The 27,752-nt window shown below is 37.9% G+C and overlaps 1 protein-coding gene across 6 annotated transcripts; it reads right to left on the bottom strand.

Annotated features, from left to right (window-relative positions):
- Window positions 1–129: 129 nt before the first annotated feature.
- On the bottom strand, window positions 130–24,466 carry ptprc (protein tyrosine phosphatase receptor type C). 6 transcript variants are annotated; one of them, XM_041039700.1, is made up of 31 exons: window positions 24,462–24,466; window positions 17,937–17,944; window positions 16,325–16,441; window positions 16,060–16,167; window positions 15,817–15,828; window positions 15,346–15,612; window positions 15,003–15,239; window positions 14,800–14,913; window positions 14,416–14,547; window positions 14,149–14,292; window positions 13,442–13,588; window positions 10,686–10,891; window positions 10,520–10,580; window positions 10,163–10,271; window positions 9,858–9,895; window positions 9,498–9,607; window positions 9,136–9,226; window positions 8,479–8,555; window positions 8,278–8,314; window positions 7,885–7,982; window positions 7,392–7,517; window positions 6,996–7,153; window positions 6,023–6,158; window positions 5,264–5,413; window positions 4,825–4,915; window positions 4,573–4,709; window positions 4,286–4,420; window positions 4,016–4,138; window positions 3,729–3,880; window positions 3,262–3,397; window positions 130–2,056 (listed from the first exon to the last, which is right to left on the bottom strand). In XM_041039700.1, exons 3-31 carry the CDS (start codon window positions 16,425–16,427, stop codon window positions 1,736–1,738), a joined length of 3,756 nt encoding a protein of 1,251 aa, XP_040895634.1. In that variant the 5' UTR covers window positions 16,428–16,441; window positions 17,937–17,944; window positions 24,462–24,466; the 3' UTR covers window positions 130–1,735. The 6 variants fall into 6 exon arrangements, with proteins under 6 accessions (XP_040895634.1, XP_040895631.1, XP_040895632.1 ...); XM_041039697.1 differs by lacking the exon at window positions 24,462–24,466 and adding an exon at window positions 21,220–21,541 and having other exon boundaries at window positions 16,325–16,663; window positions 17,937–17,951; XM_041039698.1 differs by lacking the exon at window positions 24,462–24,466 and adding an exon at window positions 21,220–21,540 and having other exon boundaries at window positions 17,937–17,951.
- Window positions 24,467–27,752: the final 3,286 nt, after the last annotated feature.

Below are 27,752 nucleotides of genomic sequence, written 5' to 3'. Positions count from 1 at the left end.
GTGTTAGACAGCACTTGTTTTAATGGTTCCTTTACTTCCTCCAGGGCACATAATTATTTTATGAACCCTTATTTGATTTTGGGTAACAGCCAGAAAATTTGCTCTCACAAAGATTGTGTTTATTGTGTAAATGATAATCAGTCATCTCTCATCAGAAACTGCAATCATTTTTTTTTTTTACCCTGAGAAGTAGTAAATATAGGGGGCCAAGAGTTAGGCTGAGGATAAGTGTCCTCATGCAGTGCATTGACTACATCCATGTAACATAACACTCCACAGGGCAGTCAGCCAGCTTTAGGAAGTGATTAAACCCTCTGTGACTGTTTTTTTTTTTTTTTGACTACTAGATTAGTATGTGTATGTCTTTACATCTGCTGACACCTTCTTTGTATTTCAATAGTTCGGGTATTTATAGCTTTCACAAAACTTCTCTGAGCCTCTAACATAGAAAACTCAGAGGTTCAATTTGTAGAAAGTGTCTATGAAGCACAGCTTTCACTGTTTTCTCTCAGTTCATTGTATTTTTATACATAGAATATACTTTTTATACATTGCACCTCTATTTGTGATGGATATTTAGATATTTACAAGCAACTGTAGCAGGGAGTTCACAATTGAAGACGCAGCTCTGTTCAGAGAAATGCAACAGGCTGTCTGCTTATGACAGTCCTGAACTGAAGAAAACTGTCCATTTTATCTCTTGTGTCTTAAATTTTGTGACTGTTTGCCTTTGACAATTATTATATAAACCAACTTCTGACTGACAAATGTTAATAAAAGTAAATTATTATATAAAAGTATATGTTGTGAATTTTCAATAGTTGTATTTTAGCGACAGTTTTTAATTTTAACTTTTATTCAACCAGTGTGGGTTTGCTGAATGTGAACCCTCTGTCAGAAACAGCCTTACCATTCACACAAGATCTGGCTGATGATTAAGACCCAGTTTTGTCTTAAAAATAATATAAAGAACACATACGGCAGCTTTACAGTTCTTCAGATCAAAAATCTCATACTTTTCTATGACAATAAATATATAAGTAAATAAGCAACAATTAAAGTTAAAGAAAAAAAACTTTTCAGTGGTATTCATAAGGAATTTCATAACAGACAAACTCTCTTTTTGAAGCTTTTAAAGATGTTATGGACTAAAATAAATTAAATCCAGCCAAATAAAGGCTGGATTTAATTTATTTAAAATGACAGTGGTTAATAAGTAAGTACTCTGTATAAATAACACTCTTATTGTAATTCTCTTTTAATGAAATGACAGTGTAACAAGAGAGGTTCTGAACTTAATGGCTAACAATGTAATGACTTAACAACTATACCAAATATATAAGAAAAACAATACATAAACTCAAGCTCAACATGCAACTTTAGTGGCATATAAAACAACAGCTCATCCACTGTACTGTATATTTAAAATTTGTATCTTAGGTGTCTCTCAATATACAGCATTCCAAGGTTCCTAGTTTGAAGACAGCATTTCCAGTAAACTTTGCTGACAGGGATTATTATTTGCATCCTTACACATTACTGACTAAAATATTTATAACTTAGTTTAAATCATAATTTTGGAAATTGACATTAATATATTTGATCAAATTCTTTTAACATGTCTGAACCAGAGAAACATTGTGTAAAAGCTTTACAATGTTTATTTATACATTCATTTAGAAATTAAAAGAAAATATTTAACTTTCCCAAAAGTAAAAGACACCTGCCTCCCATCTCAGACCTCCACAGTGACAGTGGGACCGTTGCTGGTGTCCTCCTGCGGTGGTGTCTCTGTGGGAGTGCTGGACTCCTTTTCAGGCTCTTTTTTGTCTTCCTTCCCTCCATCAGCCTCTACAGGTGCGCTCTCTGCTGTCCCCTGCTGGTCGCTCGTAGTGCTGGCTGGCTGCTCAGCCTTTCCCTCAGCTGGCTGCTCGGCTGCTTTGGTTTCATTGACAATCTGGACTGAATCAGCTGCAGAGGCCTGGACTGCTTTCACTTCCCCATTCTGGACAGGGAAGGCACCCTCCAGAGCGCTGTACAAGAACTGGTACTGCTCCTGTGAGAGACACAGACAGATTTGAACACAAACATTTAGATATGATGCATTATTGTAGGTTTCAATGACAGTGGACCTTTCTTTGTAGACTTTAAGTGTACGCTCTTATGTAATGTCCTAAACTAACATAAGTAATAGCACCGGAAAACAGTTTCAAACTAAACACTGAACCAGTCATGTATCAATCAAACTACAGTTGTGCTATTTTGATTAAGTAAAAATAACTCAGCAAAATGTAGATAACTTAAAAAATTAAACTATTGATTTTTTTTTTTTTTTTTTTTTCAAATTTGAAGTATGTCTTTCCTGTTGGCAAAAGCCACACTTCATCTTTCAGAAAGCATTTAAAGCTTTTGTTTAAGTGCAATATTTGATATTCTTTAACATAAAACAAGTAGGTAAAGCGTGGAAATTTGCAACAAAAATCTTGTTTTACTTGATCCATTGGGAAATAAGGCACGCGGTCTGCGTTGTGTTTACAAGCAATGGAGGGAATTCTCCCTGACCGCTATAGCACGCTTTTTCGCTACGTTATGTGAATATGTTTCAGCTTTCCTCTTCTTTTTATGTCCTGAAGGAGAAAACATCATGGACTCCTCAGTTTCGTCAGAAAGATGCCTTTGAGCCAAAGTTACAAAGCTCCCTTTCAAATCTCCCACTGAACAAAATGTTGCGTCACCTGACCTGAACACTTCACTGAACGAATTTATTGGGCTTTGGCATTTGATGTTTTCTGTTGTCAAACTGAACACTAAATTGCCCAGCTGATTCAGGACATTATTTAGCTGCTTTTAAAAATGGAAGTATATGTTAATGACTTGTTTTTTTTTTAAAGATTTACATCTTGAGTAGGAACTTAAGGGCTTGGGTCTGAGAGCCAAACACAGGGTAGGGAAGTCAGAACGTACTGGCAGAGGAGCTAGGCCACCACATTGTTGGTTTTGGTCCTTTCATGGGATTTGTTGACAATAACAGAAACATAGAATATCACCAGCCTTTTCCTTTAATTCTTTCAAAACAGTATAATAAGCAAAGAAGCTGAACTGAAGTGGAGAGCTTATTTTTTATTGCTTTCAAAGTGACACCAAACACCATTATCTATTATTGACAGCCATGTGCTATAATACATTTTCACTCTGAGCGGTGTTAGAAGTTTAAGTAGTGAAACTATGTGTACTGACAGATATTGAGTTCCTGCTTCTTACCAGACTAGAGACCATGCCCTGTCTCTCTTTGCGTAAGGACTTGACCACCTGGAAAACATCCACCAGCTTCTCAGTCTTAGCGCTGTCCAGCAGGTTCCACAGAGCAGAGAAAATCCCTGTGCGGGACGAGCCGTCACTGAAAAGAGGGAGCATGCAAACACAAAAGGGTTAAATTCTGTGCTTGATTCTAACTACACCTTTTGCAGGCCTGCAGCATAACAATCATCTGTGATTTGCTGCTGCCATAAATTAGCAGATCTCTAATTTGGTTGTCATTTGTTTCCACATCATCATCATCATCATCATCATTATTATTATTATTATTATTATTATTATTATTATTATTATTATTATTATTGAAAGACAAGTCATTTGTATGAAAAAAACAAAAGACTAGATATGTTCTGGTAATGTAGATAGTGTCTCTTTAAGGTTCCCTGAAGGTATTTTCTGTGAGGTTGTCTCACTTGCAGTGAACCACGATCGTCTGGGATTTGCTGCTGCCACAGCTGTTCTTGATTTCCTTGACCATGTCAACGAGATCCTGAGGGTTCTCTGGCAGCTCTCTGTTCACCCACTTCAGGAACTGGAACTGTTTCACCGACCGACTATCTTTCCTCTGTTGACAGAAGGTGTGTTAGGTTAAAACAGCTTGTGATTTTGAAATGACCGGTCACATCATGGACAGATACTGATAAATATAGAAACAAAGAAAAATTTGTTACAACTACAGAGTAGGTGGCTCTTGTGTTACCTTGACGTGACGGATCAGCATGTTGCGGCTGATGAAAGTTGGGGTGGTGTCTGTGCTTGCAACCTCCACCTCAAAGTCCCCAAATACCTTCTTGTCTTTGTCCCAGTACACAGAGTCAGACTCCTGTGAACACAAGGAAACCATGTACTCTATCAAGCAAGAGAATGTATAGTGTATTCTGTATGTAAGATGAAGGTTCATACAACATTATATATCATTATATATTTGTATGGTACTTGTCTGTATAAGCATGCAAGGTACTTTAGGTACCTTATCTCCCTCACTGCTGTCTGAGAGCATGACAATGGCGGATACTTTCTTCTGGAACACCATCAACCAGAAGTCAGCCATGGTGTCTGGCAGTGGAGTCTGTGCTGCGATGAAGGCACGGGGGCTCCAGTAGCCCTGTGTGGGCAAGAAAACACATCCATCTATTGCTGTACATAGTCCCAACAACTAAGATGTGATAAATTTAATTACACTTGGTTTACAATTGACTGTATCAGAGATGGAAAGAGATTAGTAAACAAGCTGAAAGTATCAGTAAAATAACATACATCAATATGGGAGGCGTTGATATATTTAGTGGATTCTTCATCCTCTTCATCTGATGACTCCTCCTCCTCATCTTCATCAGGTTCGCTTTCATGACTGCGCCCTTCGTCTAGCTTCAGCAACACTCGGTTGTAGTCATCTGAGGGTGGCAGGTTTGATATGTTACGACTGCATACTGCGCATACACCGGTATAATGGAGTCGTTATTATATAGTGTGAGATGTAATTCGTCCCTGTGTTGAGCTGATACTTACATGGGATGACGGATGAAGAGCGATTCTTCTTCTTGTTTTCCTCTGTGATCCCCGTGTTGAATGTCCTCCAGTTTTTATAGGCGGGGAGTCGCTAAATTGCAAGGCAAAGATTTTTCATTTCATTTCTCAATCATTATCAAGTAATTTATAGATATATTAAGGAACATTTTGATGGTGATAAAAGTTGTTTACTGCTATTTAAGTGATTTACATTATTGTCTCAGAAACCAATAAGCTTCCTCAAACAGTATTGCGTTATGTCAGTATGTCGTTATAGGTGCACATCAGAAGTTCACTTATATCAAAATCAGTGATTTACTTTGGTTACATCAAGCAAAATAAACTTTATTTAAATTGGCTCATCAGTCCCCTACAATTAATTTATTCTTAGATAAAGAAACAAGTTTTATATAATAAGATGAATAAAACATTGCAATACCTCGAACTCCTCCTCCACTAGGCTGGGCTCGCTGCCTGAGTTCTTCTGTCTGAGAGTACTCAGTGTGCTGTGGAACTCAGACAGATTGATCTCAGTCTCTCCAAACTGGTTGTGCTCCAGCAGGGCCTGGTGAATCAGGATGTACTGGGCCTATGTGAGGACAGATGTACTTAATTCTTAACCAATTAATTAATTAACTTAATTCACAACAGATTTACTATTTGGAGATAGAACAATATCTTATATTTCTTCAAGATTACAAATTCCTTTCCCAAATCCCAACAACTTTTTATATCCTCCTTTGTGACTGGCCTTGATTTAATGCTGTATTAACCCCAGTTATCAGTGTTCAGTGCACATTCTCATACACATACACATGTTTTTGCTCTGACAGGTGCCAGAGAGCACTGTGTCCCACTCAACCATTCGCAAGATTAATTCCATACATCATCAGACTCATGAACACCTAAATCATGGTCATAGACAGGGGTTAAATTTGCGTTCTCAATACAGTTTCTGTAAAATAGCCCTGCAATAGTCACATATGACATAAAGTACATTTGTAAATTCTCTTTTTTCTTCTGTTAGTATATCTCTTTTTGTTATTATATATATTGTGTCTCTGCCTATCAAGTTCTACCGCCAGTATTTTTTTTCCTGCTTGACCATTTATACATTTTCATCTAATTTTTTATCTTTGTTTATCTGTACACACACACACACACACAGTCGAAAATATGATCTAAATTGATATTTTACCTCTACTTGAACCATGAGACATCTCTGTCTGCGGAGTCTAACTACATAACCGTAGATGTCCACTCTGCCTTCTGCCTCCAGACCCTCCATCATAGCATCAATGCCAATATAGGTGCCTGTCCTACCCACTCCAGCACTGCGAGTGAGAGAATGACATTGTGTTAATATACTTCCATCAGTATACATGTGTACATCAGTGGAAAGTAAACCTAAGGTCAAGCATTAGTTTGGAAGCCGGCAGAGGGAAAATGGCCTTGTGAATGTCCAATGACACATTTTCAGTATCATTTTTTTTCTCATTTAAGCAGATCTGGTAGCCATGAGGAGCAAATTCAGAGAAGCAAGTTCAGTGAGGCAAATGAAAGGATTCAAGAATTGTATTTTTTAGGCTGGCGTGCCTAGAAGAAGAATGGAAATGGAATGAAAACAATGGGAAGTGTTAGGACACTAGTGAATTCTGTGTGAACTGAAAGAAAAAGAAATCACATCCATTGTAGCAAATCAGAATGTTGTTCTGCTACTAGAAATTTAAATGTATTACAACAGATAGTTATTACTGAGTCACTGTGTCGATGCATTTACAAACTGTATTTACAGTTACGTAGTTTAATGCAGTGATTCCCAGTCTAGAGAATGGGAGAAGAAAGAAGTCAAAAGAAAAAACTAAAATTGGATATTTTTATCTCTTTAGTCCTCGAGCAGTTATTCAAATGAAACCATCTCATGGAAATTAACTTTAAAATTTTAAAGAAATTTATAGAAATTTGTGACAACAGGACCCAACTAGCCTGTTTCCACTACTGAACTGAAAAAGAAAAGAAACTATTAGCTATCTGTTAGGTAAACGCAGTGGAGCAAAACGTACAATATTTCCCTCTAAAATGTAGTTGAGTATTAAGTAAAGCAAGAGTAAAGTAGAAGTACCACACAAAAGGGAACAGTAGCTGACCATAGAATGGAACCTTGTATGTACCTGCAGTGAACGACGATGGGGCCACTGAAGAAATTCTTGAAAGCATTGACACGCCGCCTTAGTTTCAGGAGGAGGTGTGGCTCCCCTGGGACGCCGTGGTCTGGCCAGCTCATGAACTGAATGTGGGTCACCTCCCTCTCTGAGTTCTTTTCCCTCTTCTGAAGACACACACACACACACACACAGATGTTTATCCGAACATGCACAAGGGCATATGTAAATACATACACAGATCTATTAATATTTACTTAAGTGTATTTGTTGAGAAAAAGGCCTACACTTTTACACAGACACATGCACACACATACACAAATTAACACCAAAATTATGTCTGTAGCCACAAGTAAAAACATACGTTTACAATATTTTACTATTAAATTTTTGAATTAGACTCACATTAGTTAGGCTGAGATGGCGGATGATGTAATCCGGACAGTAGTCCTCTGAGTTGAGCTTCACTATGAACTCCTCAAAGATCTCCGTCTCTCGCTTCGGAGATGGCCAGTACTGCGCACACTTGACCTGTGGCACGTGTGAGAGGAGAGACAGTGAAAGAAAACCCAGCTTTGCAAATCTGTAACAAATGAATTTTACTGATCAAGTACTTTAACCCAAAAGTCAAATATGCATCCAATGTATGTTACAACCACACTGAGACAAGTACAGATCATCCTCCAAGAAATGAGGCCACAGTGTGAGCATGTGTGTGAATGTTTGTCTTGTCTATATCTGATACAAGTTATGTGGCTATGATATGAGGTGTTGAAGTGAAAAGCCAGTCAGTTATGGCTCTTTATGTTGTCACCTAGAAGACCATTTTTAACTGGTAACAAATACCTCTGTCACAATATAACCAGTGCCACCAAAAAGTTTAAACTACTGTTCTTACCCTGTTGCCCTCTTCACAGCGTGTTACCATGACAATAATAGAGGACTGCTGCTCCCAGACCATCCTCCAGAAGTCGCCCACTGTCTCATCTTTTGGCCCTACCACGCACACAGGGTAAATATACATATATGTGTGTGTGTGTGTGTATCTATATCTATATCTATCTATCTATCTCTGTTTCTCTCTCTCTCTCTCTCTCTCTCTCTCTCTCTCTCTCTCTCTATATATATATATATATATATATATATATATATATATATATATATATATATATATATGTACACACAAACACACACACAATACACACACACAATATATATATACACATAAAGAGATAGATAGAAGCAAGTGTACTGACTGAGTGTATGAAAGAATATGATAACATGACTTTACCTTGAGCTGCAATGTACTTTTTGGCTTCCTTGTATCCCTGCAGTAAGAAAACAAGTAAGTTTGTGTATTGTGAGAAAGAGGTCATGTTATGTCTATTTAGCTCTAAAAATCAAAGAAGCCTATGACTGCTTTTACTGTTCATATATATATATGGCATTAATAGGAAAAGTAGTTGTAGAGAGATCTGGGTGATTTCCCTACATCGATGAAGCTGGCGTTGATATAGTCACATCCTGCCTCGTCATTTCCTGTGGCCAGCTGGACACGGTTATAATCATCTGGTTCAAGATAGAAAAAAAAACATTTCAATTACCTTTAAACACCCTTAATTAATGATTATGTGTGTGGAGATGTCACACAAGACGTGGGTGATATTCATAAAAACCTCCATCACAATATGCATAATTTTATTTCACAGTAACAATGTATAGTGTGATGAATTTTCTAGAAATTCAATTAAGAAGTGTTACTGGATATAAAACATGAAATTTAATACCCAAATTTCTCAATCTCACACTGATCTAAAAATTCCTATGAATTCTATATTGACATAAAACAATCAAGTGTGCTGATTCGTAGCATTTCTCACATTGGTTTAAAACATCCAGAGGTATTGCTACCACACTATATATGGTCTGGAAACTCTAGGACGGTAGTCATATTTACAGTGTATCATCACACAGTGCATACTGTCATATTGATGTACCTTAGGTAACAGTAACTAATGATGTAATATATTGTTTTTGTAGGTGGATCTTATCATAAAGACAAAGAGTGGATAGAACTACACAGGTCTGCTTTATGCATTTATTTCTTTTATCTACAAAGCTTAATGTGTTGCTGGACGACCCCACTCACATGGCAAGATGTCCACGTAGCGGTTCTTGGGGACGTTGCAGGGCTTTTTGGCCTCTTTAACTGTGTACCTTGAGAAAATTCTGGGGATGCTCTGAAAACAGAAACAAATGATGTAATTTACCAGTGAGAAAAACCAAAACAACAACAACAACAACACATAGCCATTCCAGAGTACCAGTCACACAGTTCTACTCAAACTGGCCAAAGCCCGACCCATGCACATCCAACCTCCTGTGTTCAAACAGCCTTGGACTTTTGTTACACATCATCTCCCTCTCTGCAATCTCATTGTAAACTATCCAATAAAGAAAATCATGCCAAACATAATTCTCCACAAAAAAGAGCCCAGATAGTGAGTTTACCTGAAACTCAGCCAGGAAAAGTCTTCCCTCATCAGCGAGCTTCCTCTTGTAGGTTTCCAGCAAGACCTCTGCCACGATAGGCTCGACAGGCAGCAGGTTCTCCTCATCATCTACAGCAGCAAATAGGAGAGACTTTTAACACAAACAGGAAATACTGCAACTTCTAGCTTGATTATATCAGTATTATTAGCCATTACTCCAGTTATTGTAAATCTTATTGTAAAATGTGTTTCCTGAAACATTCTTCTTAGAAAACCCACAGATTGAAAACAGTCCCTGACTGCTAAAATCATTTGGTTCAAGACAAAAACCAGGAAAAAAAGACATGAAATCTATAGTCTATGACTAAAATCTACCCACTTCCTGTTGGAAGAAGACTCAGGTTTTCACTCATGTCACTGCAAAGAAAAAAGAGAGGGTTTCAGAGAATTGAAATGATATAGAATACAGACCACACAACGAGTCTGATAACATTAATGATGTTTCTGTCTAAAATGCATTTCAAATGCAATAATAATACCATTCTTGTTCTGCAAATGACAAGATATTGCCTTATCAGCAGAACAAAACATGCATGTTTATCTGTGTAAAACACACATAAATAAAAAACAGAAGTAATGTAACAGTCAAACAGATGCGGAAGATATATGCAGAATGATTCTTACTGGGACTTTCTCCGCTTTAAAATGTAGATTTTGAAGATGACCACAAGCAGAGCCACAGACGTGACGACGATGAGAAAGATGAGAAAACCAATGAGAGCTTTGTCATTATCTGTAAAATGATGATTATGAGAAAAGATATTTAAAGGGGTTGTATTTATGTTAAAGACACAATGTAAGGAAAAAGATTTTTTTAAATTCCATTTTAAAGTTGACGTTTCTTTTTTTTAAATTCATTACTGCAGTGGTTCCCAAACCTTTTCTGCAGGGCCCCCCTTTTGTATGTCAGGACAACATGTGTCAAATGATTTCACCAAATAATGTGAGATAATTTGTGACATTAATAAAAACAGTACATACACAGAGTGGCAACATCTCTTGTCTCCGGCTGGCTCTCATTTTTTCCGTTGAAAGCAGTCACCTGGAAAAACAGAAAATCCCTTTATTAGCTATCATAGAATTTGAAGAAATATGAGGAATAAACTGATAATATTCTTGTGAAACTAAAAAGTAGGATTATTCAAACCTTCACTGTGTAGGATGTAAGGTAGCTCAGATCTTTGAATTCAAACTCGCACTTTGTATTTTCTCTCAGAATTAGAGTGTCCCTGCCATAAAGAAGTCGTGCTCTGTATATCTTATGAGGTCCATGAAAGAATTTTGAATGACAGGTCACTCTAATCACATTATTCTCTGGAAGAGTCTCCTTCAGATTAGAAACACGCTCTGGAACTGTAAGAAAGTGAAGCAAAACATATTTAACTTCAGATACAACATTCATACTGAATTACCATTAAAGTGATGTTTAATGAAACAATTATTGATGAACTTTTACTGTTAATATTAGTGATTATCCTGTGCATAAAACATGCAAAGACATAATCAATTTCAGAACAAAATTATTAAGAACTCACAATGAAAAAGAAATAAAAGAATTTAGAAAATTAGTTACTATCAAAAGTTATTTTTCTGTATCCCTATATGTCCTTAACTCTGGTAAACCTTTTCTACAGGGCGCTTTTGTAGATAAGAGAATTTTCAAGGTTTCCTTTGTGAATTGTGCTGCAGATCTTCTTAGATTGAGGCTGCAGCTGTGAGACTGCAACTCTTAGTTCATTTTCAATGTCCAGCTTTGATCTGTATTTTGTCTTGATTGAGGCCACTGCAAAAGGAAGGAGAGTGGCCACAGCCCTCCCACCGAGCAGTGGGTAATCGTTCTCCACTCCGATCCAAAATGTAGCCAGTGTCTTAGACTGAAACTGCAGCCTCAGTGTTGAATCAGAGGTGACATCAATGAACTGCTCCTCCTCAGCAGGGCTGAAGTCTGCAGGTGGTGTTGCACTGAAGGGGTCTCGGATCCAGTCGTATAGTTTGGGATCCTGCACTGGGAGATACCTCTGGAAATGTTTTTGTAGGGCAGAGATGTGAGCGTTCATGCATGGGATCACTGTGTTCTCAAGCTTGTTGACCTCAATGAATGATTTCAGGTTCTCAAATGAGTCTATATTTCCCTCCTGAACTCGCTGCTCCCACATTTCCAGTTTTCTTGTGAATGAACTGATTTTATCTGCTAGATGTGGAAGGTATGTGTTGGTGCCTTGCATCTGCAGGTTTAGTTCATTGAGTTTCTGAAACATGTCACTGAGGTACGCAACTTTCACGAGGAATTTGTAATTATTAAACTTGAGGGCAAGTTACCTTCCTCCTCCAAAAAAGATGCGTATCTCATCTCGCAGTTCAAAGATCCTGGATAAAACCTTCCCACGTGACAGCCATCGGGCCTCACTGTGACATAAAACAGCTGTGTGGTGGGAGCCCATCTCCTCACACAGAGCAGAAAAAATCCGGGCTTTGACGGGTCGTGTTTTGATGTAGTTTACTGTGGCAATGATGTCCGTCATGACGTCGTTCAACTCTGGACTCAGCTGTTTAGACGCCAGAGCTTCTCTGTGTATCATACAGTGTGTCCACTGTACACTGGGGGAAACGCGCTTGATGAGAGCCTGGAGCCCACCTCGTTTCCCGGCCATTGCCTGAGTACCATCTGTGCAGATCCCCACACAGTGCTTCCATTTCAGATCGGCCTCTTTCATGTAAGTGTCCATGACTTTGAAAAGTTCGTCTGCAGTGGCTCTAGTAGCGAGTTGTTTGCAGAAAAGCAGATCCTCCTTCAAATCATCGGCATCAATGAATCTGACGTACGTGATCAGTAAACAGTCTTTGGTAGGGTCTGTCCCTTCATCCATCTGCAGAGCAAAGCAGCGGCTTTCTCGTACCTTGTCATGAAGCTGCTCCTCTATGTCCTTTGACAGATCATAAATGCGCCTTGCGATAGTATTGTTTGACAGAGGAACAGCCTTTAGCTTTCTGGCTAGTGCTTCATCAATCATAGTTGAAACCATATCGATAGCAGAGGGAAGTATCAGTTCCTCGGCTATAGTGTGCGGCTTTTTACACTGTGAAACTCGGTAGGCAACTTTATATGAGACCATTTAAAATCAACTGGCTTATCTTTGTGCTCTGGATGTTTGCTGTTAGTTGGGAGCCCCTTCACAAACTTGTCCATATTATGCTGGCAGTGTTCAAGCAGGCCTCATTCATTTGCCTTGAAGCGCACCCCAACCCCGCAATAGCACTGCGCCCCCCCCAGGGGGCGCGCCCCCCACTTAGGGAACCACTGAGAAAACTGTCAAATTTGGCAATTTGATTGTTAAATTATGTTTCTTTAACTTTCTTAAATTCATCCTTTACTGTGAATGTTAATTAAATTAAACAATTTAGATGATTATTGAAATTATCAATGAACTAATTGATTGAAGTTTTTACACTAAAAGGCAGTAATTACTCTGGCTCCACACTCCAGGCTCTATACTCTACAGTTATAAATAAACACACGAGGACTGAAAATAGAAAAAAAAAAAAAAAAAAAAAAAAAAATGGAGTTATAATTAACTATGATGAGCTTAAATCAAAGCTAAATCATTAATTACAATAAACCCTGTTTTGAAGTGTCAAATTCAAACATTCATGTAGCGAAGTTACGGCTTAATTTTCTCTCAAAATACTGAAAAGGTTTTAAGAAAGTGTTTCAGGAAGATATTCATTTTTACTGACAGTTATTTATCTTAACTCACACTCAACAGTTTGTGCAATATACAACCTTAATGAATAAATAGTGTAATTTGATGAATTAGCAGAATTAGAATTAAATAGGAAAGTCTTGTTGTGTTATATAGAAAATGACCATAATGTTCTCAAAAAGATCATTTTTTGGACACTTACTTCCACTCTCAGTGCCCCGTGTAACTGAAGCTTTTTTGCCAACTTTCTTGTTGTTGTACTTGGGCTGGACTTCACAGGTGTAATTGGTGTATGGTTTCAGTCCAGTAATATGACATGTTCCTCCTGTTGCATGCTTTTCTGCTGCAGCTGTAACAAAGTGATGCAAATGTTTAGGTTGTTTTGTTTCATTGAATAACAGGACAACAGAGAGAAAATGAGGGAATATACAACAGCAGATTGTTTTTCCTTCTTAGTCAAGTTTCCCCTTAAGTGACAAGAAAATGGATGTCAATCAATCAGCTAATATCATCCATGCATCACTGGTAGATCACCAGCTTTGACCCTGCAAGCTAAAACTATTGTAGACACTATGTGCAGCTATGAAAGCAGACTGGGAAAGTTAAAAACTGAAGCTAATGTGATTTTTTTTAAATGAAATTGTTCAAATGATTTGATTTCAAATGATCCAATTTGTTATTTCTGTGTCACATTTCAAACTGTGATTTGATTTATCACGCTCAAGTGTTGGCATCATGGAGCACTGTAGGTCCATGAATGATTCAAGTGGCCACAGTATATATCACTGTTCAGATAAACTGATGAATAAAAGGATCTCCAACAATTTCCAAAAGTGAATTTTTGTAAAAAAAAAAAAAAAAAAAAAAAAAAAAGAGATGAGGGAGTTCATCTAAATGACTTTTACTTACTCATGTGTTTTTGATCGGAGGGTCTACAACTGCAGTCATAGGAGAGGTTCTGACTGACATTTTGACAGTTGTGACTGGTTGTGTCCCATTCCAACTGAATGGATGTGTTAGTTGGACTTTTCTTTGTGAAGCTTATGGTAAAATCTGTTGAAACACATCAGACATTTGTAGCACAGACTTGAGAACTGGTACTATACAGTAATTCACTCCACAGGATCTGAGGATAAAAGCTTTCAATGCACTGAGCTGAAGTGAACATAAACAAACCACAGTCAATCCTGAAGTCAACAGCAGCTGTGTTTCCTATGGGGACATTGTTGTCCTTGATCTGACCAGTACAGCTGTAGTTTGTGAAAGGCTCCAGCTCAGACAGGTTCTTAGACCCATTGACTCCATGTTCTGAGGAGACACAAGGACGACAGCATTTCTTCAGCAACTGGTACTTATACCTCAGTGTCCAGGAGAAGTTTTCTTTTAGGTGTTAGATTAGAATCACATTTGGACCTTCCCCTCACAGCAAAAGACAATTCAGATTGTTTCAGGTTTAAGTAAAACTGGAAAATGCTGGTTCAAATCTTTACCATTCCAATTCAATGCATTCACATTGTTGGTGACACACAAAGTCTCTGTACTTCAGGTCTTTCCACTTACCCCTACAGGTGTAATCAATGGCAAGGTTTTTACAGTTTGGAGGCAACGTTGGTTCTATTTTTGCAGGAAATTGTTTGGAAACAGTCTGATTTATTTCAGATGTATTCAGGAAACCTGTGGAAAAAATAACAAATTAAAAATATGAAGAATTTATGTCTGAAGTACATTCATTTCAAAATGAATTTAGTCCCTTTTATACATACCAACAGGGATGTGTTTGGTGAGGCTAAAGGAAGAGTTCCTACAGTTATCTGATGGGATGGTCGTAGTAAAATCTGAGCAAATGTCATTGATACCAGGTTTGAAACAGAAAACTTTATTGCCACATTGCTCAGCTGGAATCTTCATTGGTGTTGATTGTAAAGAGCTGATGTCCCAATTAGATCGGTAACAAACATGTCCAGAGATGCAGTTGGCTTCATCTTCGATGTCATTTTTACCTGAAATACACAAGTGATGCACAAATGTCTCCCTGTTTCACACAGTCTCATTTCTTAAATGAAAAGAAAGCAGATGCATTACAAGAATAAGTATTATTTTACTCACTCATTTTAATTGTCCTTGTTTTACTTTCAGTGTGGTTACAGGGGTTTTCTTTGCCAGCAGCATCAAGAAATGTCACATTATGCTCATATTCAGTACAGGGCTTCAGGTCTTTGATGTCATGAGATGAGGTTTGATTGGAGTAAACAGTGACACTTTCTGCAGTCTTTGATTGACCTTCTTCCTTAATGTTTATGGTGTAGTTACCAGTGGTTGAGCTTGTAATGTTAAACTGGAAGCCAAACTGGATGGGTGTTACAGTATAAGAACCTGCACACAAAGTGAAGAGAATCAAAAATCTCTTAGTGAAGATGAACCACCTGGTGACATTTTTGAAGCTTTACAGTTTGTAAAATATACTTTCCCTGCATTGATTGTAAAGTAAGAGAGAAACACAGACACTGGATACCAATATAATCACAATAACATGTTTGAAATAATGTAAATTGGATTATCTTTTAAACTGATACTCACACTGAGGTGGGGCTGGAGAAGGAGATCAGAAAAGAGTAAAGCAGAACATTAATATATGATTATGCAACATGAATCATTTCAAATACTCTTCCAAAGCATTTTGCGAGTACAGCAAGTACCTGCAATCTATGAGTGACTTGTAACCCAAACCTCAGCAGTGCTAGCATCACTGTTCACTGTTTATACTCATATGAATAAGACAATCTTATCAGAGTCCTATATAATAAATGAGAAATTTCCAACCTTGGGTGGTAGTTGTCACAGTGGTGATGAGCTGGGTGACTGGAGGTGAGGTCAGGTTTTGAGAGTCTGTTTGGTTGCTGGGTATGGGTGAGGTAGTGGGAATAGTGGCTGCAGAATAGAGAGCATGCTGGAGGTCACCTTCAGGTACAAATACTTCTCTGTCAACAGTCTTTCCTGATATGATGCTTAACTACCATATCAGGATCACGCTAAATGTAGCACTAACATTTCTAATAAAACTGTAAACTGAGGCTGAATACATTACCAGACATGGTAGTTGAATTGTATGTCTGATCTGAAGAGACTGAGGTGGGGGTTGGTGAGCTGAGTGGAGGTTTGTGGACAGTTGTTGAGGTGCCTGACATCATGGCAGTAGTTGTTGCTGTGGCGTGTGGAAGCGAGGAGTTGACAGAAAGGCTGGTTACTGAAGGTAAAGTTGAATTGGTTGTGGTGTGTGGAGGTGAGACGGTGACAGATAGGTTGGTTACTGAAGGTGAAGGCGAACTGGTTGGGGTGTGTGGAGGTGAGACGGTGGGAGATAGGTTGGTTACTGAAGGTGAAGGCGAACTGGTTGTGGTGCGTGGAGGTGAGACGGTTGAAATATCTGCATTCCAAGATAAACAAAGTCAGGACAAACACTAAATTACATTTCTAGCTCCTACAACATTAAAAGGCGCTCACACACAGGCCACATAAATCTTGCTTCCCCTTGTTACAAAGATAGTGTTGCTACTTATCTGTCCCTCCCCTTATTTACATTTACTACACATTTGTTTTAAAAAGCAAAAAAGGAAAAGGTGTGGTAATAACTACAGTAGCACTGGACAGGAAATTTATACAGAAAAAAGGTAAGACAGTGTTCTGCTGGATGTGTTCAGTTAAAGTGTAAAATGAATCGGTTGAGCATTAGCTGTGAGTTCTAAATAAATACTTCCTGTTTTTTAACTAATGCTGTCTCTCTTTGACAAAACACTGCAACAAGTGAGAAACATGTCTGAACTAAACTTTGATCAGACAACATCATGCTCAAACTGATTTTTTCCCTATCCCTGACGATCGCAGTGAACCCACTAATAGAAAACGTTAACTGGCTGGATAATCAGTGATGCTAACCCTTGCAAAATTTGACTCATCCAAACCCTAACAACAGTCCACAGGACTGCTGCTCTCGTCCTGTTCTGACTCTTATGCAATAATTTCTCCAGAGTCCTGTGTTTGGACCAGACGTTTCTCTAAATGAGTTCAAATGCATGTAAATACCATTACAACAGGTAATCCCTTGACAATCAACCTGGACAGTGGTTAAGAAAAGGAGCAAATAACATCATCAGTTTATAAATGTGACAATTTAGACATTTAGCAAAAATGTGAATACATTTCATTGTGTAAAAAAAGCAACATCCTTATATAATTTAATAATTTAATAAATATACATAAACTTTATGTAGCCTGATAGGACCATTTTCCCATGATTTTTTTCTTTGTTTTGAAGGTCTAAAATTAGACTTAGATTAAACAAAGAAAAAGTTTCTGAACATGGGTTTGTACATAATTAACTGTGTGTAGGTAAGGGCATAATTTTCACTTGTTTATCATGTAGCTGTTAGGTGTTAGGTTTCCACATGTGGTTTACTTTATTATTTCTTGGTGTTTGCAATTAAAACCTTGGTTGAAACAGGTTAATGGAATTGAGGCCAATGTTAATCAAACTGTTTAATAAGTGTGAGAATATATATTTCTGTCACAGTGTAAAGAATGCAAGATGAAGGTACGGCACAAGGTATAGCACAGCTGGTGGCATAATTTGACTTTAACATTTTATTCATACTGTGTTGTACAAATGTTACATTTTATGTAAAATATGTATTGTCACTCACCTGCTGTGCTTTGACCTGGAATTATAAAAGAGAGAAAAAAATGTGTGAGTCACTGCATGTTATATATATATGCAGGATAAAAATAAAAAAATAGACATTAACAAAACAAAAGTATTTTTCATGTTAAGTTTTATTAAAGCTTCTACTTCCAAGCTACCATTTTCAACATCAAGTTGTCTGTATGAGGCAGTGCTGTACAACCCGGTTGCCATGACAATGTGGCAAAAAGCCACACTCACTATTTCCGAACGCAAAAACTATTTCCTGCCTTGCACTAAAACCCAGAACCGCTCCATACTTACTAAACTGGTTTTAGTTTGGGCAGATCACTGGCTCATATTGAAGCACAAATGGACTTTACCGCCGTAGACTTTCTCTTTTATAGCCTCATTTTTAAGTCATTAGAGATGCAAACAAGTAAAAACTAAGATTCACCAAATACTGTTAAAAAACTATAGTCAAGCTTTGTGCTGTGTGCACTCAATATAAACCAGAAATCATTTACATCTTCATAAATGCACTTTTTTTTTTGTTTATTCTGACGTGACATTCAGTTTACCAAGTTTCAGCCGTGCTGAAATGAAATGAAAAGGGTTTGTAAATTGAATTTGGCCATGTGTCACTACATCACTGATTTGAAGAATTAATTTTCTATAAATAGGTCTCTGCTGTTTGTCCATTTGCTCTCTATCATGGTAGCGAAGAACGATGAGTGAAGAAGTGATGGAGGACAATCAAACAATGAGTCTCAGGATGTGGTTTGGCGCCTTCTTGTTTCACTGAGTCGAGCAGAGATGCATGCTTTCTGCAGTGACATTTCACCACTCTGTGCAACCTCTTTATGTTTTGTGGTGACTAATTTGAATTGTTTCAGTGAAAGGTTCCAAAGATGCAGTTGTGCCCTATGTATATTTCAGATATGAGAAAACTTTATCCAAAGCCTAACATAGGAACATTGTATCATAATTACATTTGTTTCAGACACATTTTCTTTCTTTCTTTTTTTTTTTTTTTTTGATGGCCAAACGTTTTAAGTGATGCCTCCTTGGTCTGTTAGGTGCTTTCTTTTCAGTGTCTTCACAGCAGGTCGTGAAACAAAGGTGTGATATTCACACTGTTATCTCAGATTGATCAAGGCCACAAGTGTTTCAGAGGAAGAAAGAGGTAAAGGAAGGAAGACCATAGAGAAGAAATTCAAGCACTCAAACACCACAGCAGTTAGTGTAGGGACAGTTGATGCTCAGACAGGTCCCTGAATTCATCTATTTGTCTCGTACTTCACGTCTCATGTTTTCTCTCTATCATTTTTTTCATGTCACTTCTTTCTTTTCATATTTTGCATTTACCACAGTCCCCTGCTTTGAGACAAGTGCTGCCCCCCTCCTCCCACAAACTGCTTTAATTGTGCAGCATGCTTAACATTTCTGACCTCACTTCTTCATTTTAGACACTGCACTTCCCCTTTTGTTCACGCATTCTCAAGTCATTTACTTGCGCTTTGTCTCAGTCTGCTTGGCCTGTGCTGATCTGCTCTGCGCTGCCAGGAAATGAAGGCAACTCAGAATGGAACACGGAAGTGGTCAACTTTTTGATCACACAACTCAGTCCTGTTGCAGCTAAAGCACGCTTGAAAATCTTCATATTTATGGTGTACAGCAGCCGTCACCCAATTTGAATAAATGACACATGATCTTTGGCTTTGAGAGTTGATCTGACCCTGAGTATGATTTAACTGTTTAACAAAAATAAGGAAAATAATTGCAGAACACATTAAGCAGTGTTTTGAATTAAATTTAACACACTCAAAGACTAATGCATATTTTAAATGTTTACTGTAGGATTTTAAAATCTTAATCTGCAAAGTAACCACAGAAAATGTAAAATATTTTCCCCTAAAATGTTGTGGAGGTCATATATAATGTACTGTACACTTAGAATACTAAGTAACGTACATTAGAACAGTATTTGGGTAAATGTGCTTAGTTATTACCCACCACTGGTTATATACCATTAATGACAACAAAGTGAATTTAAAATGATTTAAAATGCATTGCTGTTATAAAATATTGGTGCAAAAGAACAGATACATATATAAAAAATGCGGTTATGTTATTGCGGTTTCACCATGAGGACTCACTAGCTGAGAAATTCTATATGTTAGAAACAAATGACAAACACTGACCCTGACTGAAGATAAAGACAATAGAGTAAAATAAATAGAGCGAAGGGTTTACTTCAACACGTGTGCAGACATGTCAAAAAATTGAAAATGCTAGTTGCGTTGAACAGAAGCAAAGGGATGCCAGAGGCAGTAAGCTGGGTGCACGCACACACACACACGCACGCACGCACACACACACACACACACACACACACACACACACACACACACACACACACACAGAGATGTATACATCATATAGAACACCCACATCTACTAAAGTTGAAGGAAAGAGTTTGCAGGGACACACCCCGAAAAATTCTCTCATCTCTGACAGACATATCCCCCCACCCACACACACACACACACACACACACACACACACATACACATATACACAAACACACATACACACTCGAACACATCGCACACACGCAATGTCAAAGCAGAACAGAAACATGACTGCAAAAATTCCCATAGCTTTTTACCAAATGAAAGTGTGCTGATTTTAGGAGACTCTACTTATTAACAGCAGTCTTTGATTGAACATGGCTGTTTATTCTTTTGCCAAAGGGGCTCACAAACCTGCCACTTTTGGCCTCTCAAATCGCAAGAATGCGCTTGTGCTGTTTTGCGTTCTTGGGTTTGGAAAGTTTAAGAAACGCGAAGTTGCACAAACAGAGACACAACTCAAAGACATGGTATACTGTGGTTTTGACATCTCTGCCCTCAGTTTTTACTTTAAACCATTACAGTTAAAATGCAGTGATGTTTCCCAGTTTTCAAAAAAAGCCAATTGTCAAGCTTTTCCACTGACAGATTCATGTCTCTATCTTAGGCATGGAAGGTATTTCACCGTCTCACAGAAACACGATCAAACTCTCAACAACCTCAACAACCATATTCTACATCTTCACAAAGAGTTAAGTTAGGAGTTTAGAATAAGATGCCTCATAACCTTTACTTACACATTGTTCATGTTTTGTATCATTTACTGATTTTTCATTTTTACTTTTTGAAGTCTTTCAGATGACAGATGCAAGCACACAACTTCATGAAATGCCACTTCCTCCTCGACCCAAAATCTCTTCATAACCATTAAAATTGCAGATGTTTACTTACATTTGCCCAAACCAATGATCCCAGCCCAGAGCAGCAGGATCTTGAGACCACAAAGACCTGCCATGTCCTGAAATTAGGGTGTGCACGGCCACACACCCTACAGTATGGTCCGAGGGGGGACCAACAGCCAGATATTCACACGCCAAATCGAAGCAATAGTTCCGATTCTTAACTCAATTCTAAGAGAGAAATAAGTCTAACTGTTGCCTTATTTTATGCTTCATATGTCTGTGTTATCAATTGACGCAGCTTCCTGAACTTGTTCCCCCTAAACCTCGTCTCTGGTTTCAAGACAAGCAAGCGGGAGTGATGACACACCAAAAGAGCCTGCCTTTACCTTAACGTTTAGTGACAGGAAGCTTCATTTCTGCTACGCCACCAAGAACAGGAAGTCTCTCATCTAATCTTCACTTGCTTTTGCTCAAGTGTGAAAACCCTCTGACTTACAGAAAAGAGTAAAGTTTAGCTTTAGGGTGAGTCTTTTTAATTTAAGGATTGTGTTCAATATACTTGGCTTTCGGATACATGCTTAATACATTACTTTTTTTCAAATTCACACAGTAACTCCAGGTAAAGTGACACAGAAATGAAAGAAAATGGGGATGGTGAATGCAGCTTAATAGCCTGATTACTTTCTGTGAGGCTCTTCAAAATCAGACTCTTAATGAGCAATTTTATGTCTGAGACATGAGACATACAGTAGTGAAACTTCTTAGAGCTCCTCTTCTTTCACACTGACTCCTCCCTGCTCCTACAGGCCCACGACCTCGCAGCAATGTCATCAAAACACATAAGAAGCTGGCACTGCGATGTACAATTTCTGAAACTTTGTTCTTTGTCTTTTTTTTCTCTCATTCTACAAATGAGACAAAACATGTGGCCACTGGCTCCAGAAGAGAATTTCTTCATTTCTGCTGTTCATTCTGTGTGAAATACATTTATAAGGGATGTTAGATCGCTTCAAAGTCATTGATTGTGCATGGTGTTTGATCATCGGGCTCTGCCTTGGAGTCCAAAATGCTTTACTTCTGTTTACAAACACAAGAAAATAGGGAATAGAAGAGGAAAGAGAGAAGAGAAATCCTCCGGGGAGTGAGACTCACACACTGGGTGGTGAGCTGATGTGAATCTGGATGAAACGCAGTCAGCTATTTCATGCAGTTATGTGAAAATAATACATGCGATAAAGCAGACCCATTTTTAAGTTTAGACAGGTACTGAGCTGATAGAAGCTGTAACTTAATCCTACCATAGTTATACAGTAGACTCTGTATGGTGTGGCTTGATTATATGAGCCCACAAAACATAGCATAACATGAACATAGATTATGTCAAACCTTAATTTTGTTTGTGTTCACACACCGGTTGCTTTCTTTCTAAGTCATATTTCTGTGGAAATAAGCTTGAATATGAAACTCAGTAGCAACGTGTTGTGTTTCAGACAAAGATCTAACATTTTTAGTATGACAATCTAAATAAGGATTTCCTCCTAGAACAGTGAAACACATGGTATTTAGCTATTTCCACTTCTGAGAGTATACTGTAGATTCTTGTAATCAGGAAGTAGCTCTTAAGCAAGAAGCATCATGCTCATGAAATTCAAATGAAACTATATTTACTTCATGTGTGAGTCCTTAAACGTAGTCAAGTCACACAGTAATTGTCTTTTAATGCCATCAGGTACACAGCTCTGACAAAACTGCAACAGGTATACTTTTTAAGTATTAATTGTTTTAATATCATCTATGGTCTTATAGAGGACTTAAGATTTATAGTTCATTTGAGTTCATAAGCCCAACTTAAATGTTGTGTCAAAAAGAAAAATTGCTTACAGGAGTGTCATTACTGCAGAAAGAGGAAGGCAGAAGTCAACCAAATGCAATGACCTGCTGTTGCCCAATCAGTGACAGGGCTCATAGTGACAAACTTGGCAGCATGTTTTTGCCTGTGATGTTTGGATATTTGCAAAACTGCTGTGTCAGATTAACATAAAATCCATTAATCCAAGGGAAATTATGGTCCCCAGAGGATGACTCCTAATGATTTTGGTCATCTCTGATCTCTTTCACCACCACCATCAGACCAAATGTTAGTTTTACAGGCTTTTGTAAAAATTTGCATAGCAAGTTCATGCTCCCCAGAGAATGAGGCCCCTCCCATTCCAATACCTTTATTTTTTATAGGTTTAATGACTTTTCTGCCTCTGGTCCACTACAGTATATAAAAGAAAAAAACAACAGGATATTAGGAGATATGCAACAGAGATTCCCAGTCGGGCTAATAGTCTGTGCATTAAACCCGTCTGCCTCCAGGGCACCCCATACAGCAGTGAGGCTCTAGGGATGGCAGTGTTGGCTAATCTGTCCACCACTGTGCCTGCTGAAAATCGGCATGTATGCATAGTTTTTCATCAGCCATTAATTCACATGTGCAGTGCCATGTTTGGAAATTTCCTACAACAAAGTCATAGGACTGTATACTGTAGTGTGTGTGTGGTTAGGGGGCTGACATAGACAGCTAGAAAGAGAAAAAAAGATGTAGCTACTGTAGGGCTAGTGTCTGTGTCAGGATTGTAAAAGGGCAGCATATAGTTAGTTATTCCACAACAAATAAGCACAACACACGTTAACCTACTTTTGCTCCCCGTTTCCACTGAAAAATAATTGCAAAGTTGACAAAAATTTATAAAAAAAAAGATGAAGTGCTGTGGTTCTGGATTCAGTCCCAGGAGAGAACTGAAGTGAACAGAAATGTGACACTGACAAACAGAGAAATTGGTCATCATCACATGACACAATGACTTAATAATAAACACTGTCTCTTACTGTTTGCTAAATCAATTCCCCACCATGAGTTTTCAGGTTTCTGAATATAGATTTAATAGATTAATATTATTATTATATTATTATTATTGATAAAATTGATTTAATATTTTATGGTATGGTACACATGATGGTACTAAACTTTAAGGCATAGTTGGTATCAGTCGTTATTATCATATAATAAAAGTTTTTTCTTTGGTCTGAATAACAAAACTGACAGTGTTGCACTTGTGCATTTGGGTTTCTCACTAGTCGAGCCACTAGTGATAAAATGACACAATCTATAGTTCGAAAGTCTAAATTCCAGTGCCAATTCTATCTGCTGTTCATGTATGAATGTAAAGTTCTTTGTGTGCATGGCCGTTAAAGTGTTTAACCTCTTGTGGCTTGGTTTGCCTTCTCTTTCACAATGTTAGTCACTTTTGACATTTTTATTATTCAACAATGATCAGAATCTTCCATGACAAGGGAAAGGTTGTGGTTTTGTAGCAATCTTTTCCTAAATTCTGTCAAGTGGCTCTAGTTGTCCTTCAGTTTAATTGCTAACTGTCCAGTGTGACAACTCCTCTCAACCCAGTTTGAACACATATCTCCCAGCTCTGGTGACAAGTTGTCTCTGTTACTATAAAAATGTGTTTAAGTTCCCCTCCAGACATGTTTTAATACATGTAAAAATTCTCTTCTCAGGATAGCAATTTGTCTCTGACATGGTTTTTCCACAGACAAATCTAAGTTTGTTAAATATTCTTAAATGTTTAACTGCTGGACACAAGATGTCTTCTGCTTCCCTGAAAGGTCCATTCTTTATGTATTCATGCTATGCTTCACCTCACTAGAGTTAGTTGCATGTTAGACCATGATAGGCTTCCAAACTATTTGTGTTGTCACAAGTTGATTCCTGTTTGTACTCATCTTAAACTGAGGTTTAATGCGAACACAGACAAACTTTTATCTCGTTGTGAGATTAATATGAGTCATCTAGTGTCAAACTCTGCACGTACATCATTCTGTTCAATGAAGGTCAAACATCCACATGAATTAACATAAATGAAAAAAAAGAGTTCTTGACAGGATGGGGACTTTAAAGATATTGCCTTTTAAAAAGCATTTAATCAATACACCCCCCCCCCCCCCCCAAAAAAAAAAAAAAATGAAAAGAAAGAAAGAACAATGACAAAACAGAAAGCATGGGCATGTGGGCAGAGGAGACACAGCATGCCTATGAACAGAGGAAGGATACAAAACTGAGATGCTAATTATTCATGATAATTCTGTCACTCTCATTTATCAGTAAGGTATGTGAAACTACACTGCAAACAGTCATAAGTTACACCACAGACTGGCCTCATATGTGTGGGTCCACTGGCTCAACACGCAGCGGAACCCATGTCACATGTGCATCTGTTGTCAGAGAGGGGGATTACACAGACTCAGTGCCAAATTATACACAGTCAAGTAAATAAGTTCCTGGTGAAGACAGGCAGGTCAAACTAGAGATAACTAGAGGTGAATCATACATTAGCAGGTGATGAGGAATTATCTTAGTTATCCAGATACACGTATATACCATATTGAGGTTTTGTGACTTTGCTTTTGTTTAGGAACCAAAATTAACTACCAAATTAATTTCCAAATCAAACTAACTGTTCAATAGTGGCCATTCACTGTTTGTTTGATAATCATTTCAAATGTCAAGCGTGACTTCTGCTAAATTGCACAATAACACTGTGTATTAGTACAGTTTGTGTAAACATACAAAATGTACTTTTAAAAAAGCTCCCTGTTTCACATCCATCAGTGAGAAACCTGTGAGGTTAGAAGGTGAAGGGAAACTAGACAATGGCCTTCCTGCCACATGACAGAACATCCTTTGTTAGGAAAGATTTTAGGGGAAATTACTGATACCTTAGATTAGATAGACTTACAGTGTTATTAAAAGTGTTTAAAGAGATGAAAAGGATCAGTCTAAAGGTGTAGCTGAAACATCCTCTATTATAAATCAGCTAAAGTTAGCAGAGATAGGAAGCTGAATGAGGACATGCAGTTTTCATTGATTTCCAGCAACTGTGCAGTGAGAATTGAAACACTGTAACTGCTGGAGTTAACAGTAAAAGTAAGTATAGCCCCTATTTTAAGCTCTGGTTCTTTATGTAGGGTTGAGGAAGGGGGTGTGGTTTAGTTGAGAAACTGTGTCATAGCTTCCCCAATTCTTTTTTTCTTCTTCAGTTTCTACAATCTTGGGTTGTTGCTCAAAATTTTTATCTGGCTTCCTCTCCTGTCCCCAAATGCTTCTCTCATATACTCTTTTTTCCCTGTCCTCTCCTCCTCATCATTGTAATTGTCCAACTCTCCTCACAATGGCAGTAGGGGCAGTGGAGGACGGTGGCCACAGACTGTCTATTGAAGTCTGTGCTTATAGTTCCTCTGTGCAGTCACAGCTGTGACCACAGGGAGGTGAGATAAAAATGGATAGCAAGCGATGCATGAGTATGCCTGTGTGTGCACAGCACCCAGATGCATGAAAAATTTTCTTCCACTCTTTGCACGCTGCACCTACACAATGTGGGTTAGGGGTTTCAGACATTCTGCAGTTCAACGTTTTCGACATCTGCCTGGTTGTTGAACACTTTTAACACCCTTAATACTATAAGTAACTATTTAAAGATGCGGTTGTAGAAAATGATAAAAATTGCATCCATGATGCAAGTGTATGCAATCCTGTTCTGTTTTACTTATAATACACTCTTTTGTGTTTAAAGCTACTTTCTAAAAAGAAAACAAGTTTTGTGTAAACTTGAAAAACAGAGACTAAATCTTTGTTAAAAGTTCAATCTCAAGTCTTTGGCACATACAGACATAAAACCTCTGCCATAACTGAATCAGCATTATTCTGTTTGAAAGATTTTATTTTAATTTTAAAAAAAAAGTAGGAAAAGTAGGAAAAGTACATGAATTTAAAGTTGGGTCGAAGATGACAAAAATCATAAAATCATCAAAGAAGTCAAATGTTTCAAAGTGATGATGTGTGGTTGCTGCACAGTGAGCATTGAAATACAAAGCTGATAGGATCTGAATGTTATATTATTCTACAGGTTGCACATGGTTACTACAACCAGTAGTAATGAATATCCAGCTCTACTTACTGATCCCAAAAACACACAGTAACAAACACCATTTGAAATGATGAGCCAATCCAGTCTTTAAAGTACTGGCTGCGCTTAAACAGTAAAAATGCAGAAACGTTAGGTCAAGAAAGGTCAATTCTTACTGTAAGTCAGTTTTACATAACAGTCAAAATCAGCCACTATAACATACACACAGAAATCCAAATACATTCACAGCAAAATCATTCACACTTTGATCTCAGATTGTCTACAAGTATCTTTTGCCAAAGAGTTAAACTTAATGGAGACATACAACTGCTGTTTATCAGAAGGGTAGTGTCAGAGATTATTGTCAGAACAACCTCTTTTACACTTCCCCTTTTTCCTTCCTGTCTGCACTCTTAAGCACATTGTGTCATTGCACAGTGTAACAGAGTCAGGCTTTATGCGTCTTCTCAGCTGAATATACTGTTTAAATGAAGCTATACCTTTCAGTTTTGTGTAAGAACACAATTTAATATCACTTCTGACCCTCAAATCTCTACAGGCCTCTTGTTGTGTTACTCAGCCCTCTGCCTCCAGAGTTTCACAACATGTCTGAGTTGTT

Source organism: Toxotes jaculatrix, chromosome 6, assembly GCF_017976425.1.
Source record: "Toxotes jaculatrix isolate fToxJac2 chromosome 6, fToxJac2.pri, whole genome shotgun sequence".
Classification (NCBI taxonomy): domain Eukaryota; kingdom Metazoa; phylum Chordata; class Actinopteri; family Toxotidae; genus Toxotes; species Toxotes jaculatrix.
Note: the sequence above shows the minus strand (reverse complement) of the source record. Positions and strands in the feature narration are given on the sequence as shown.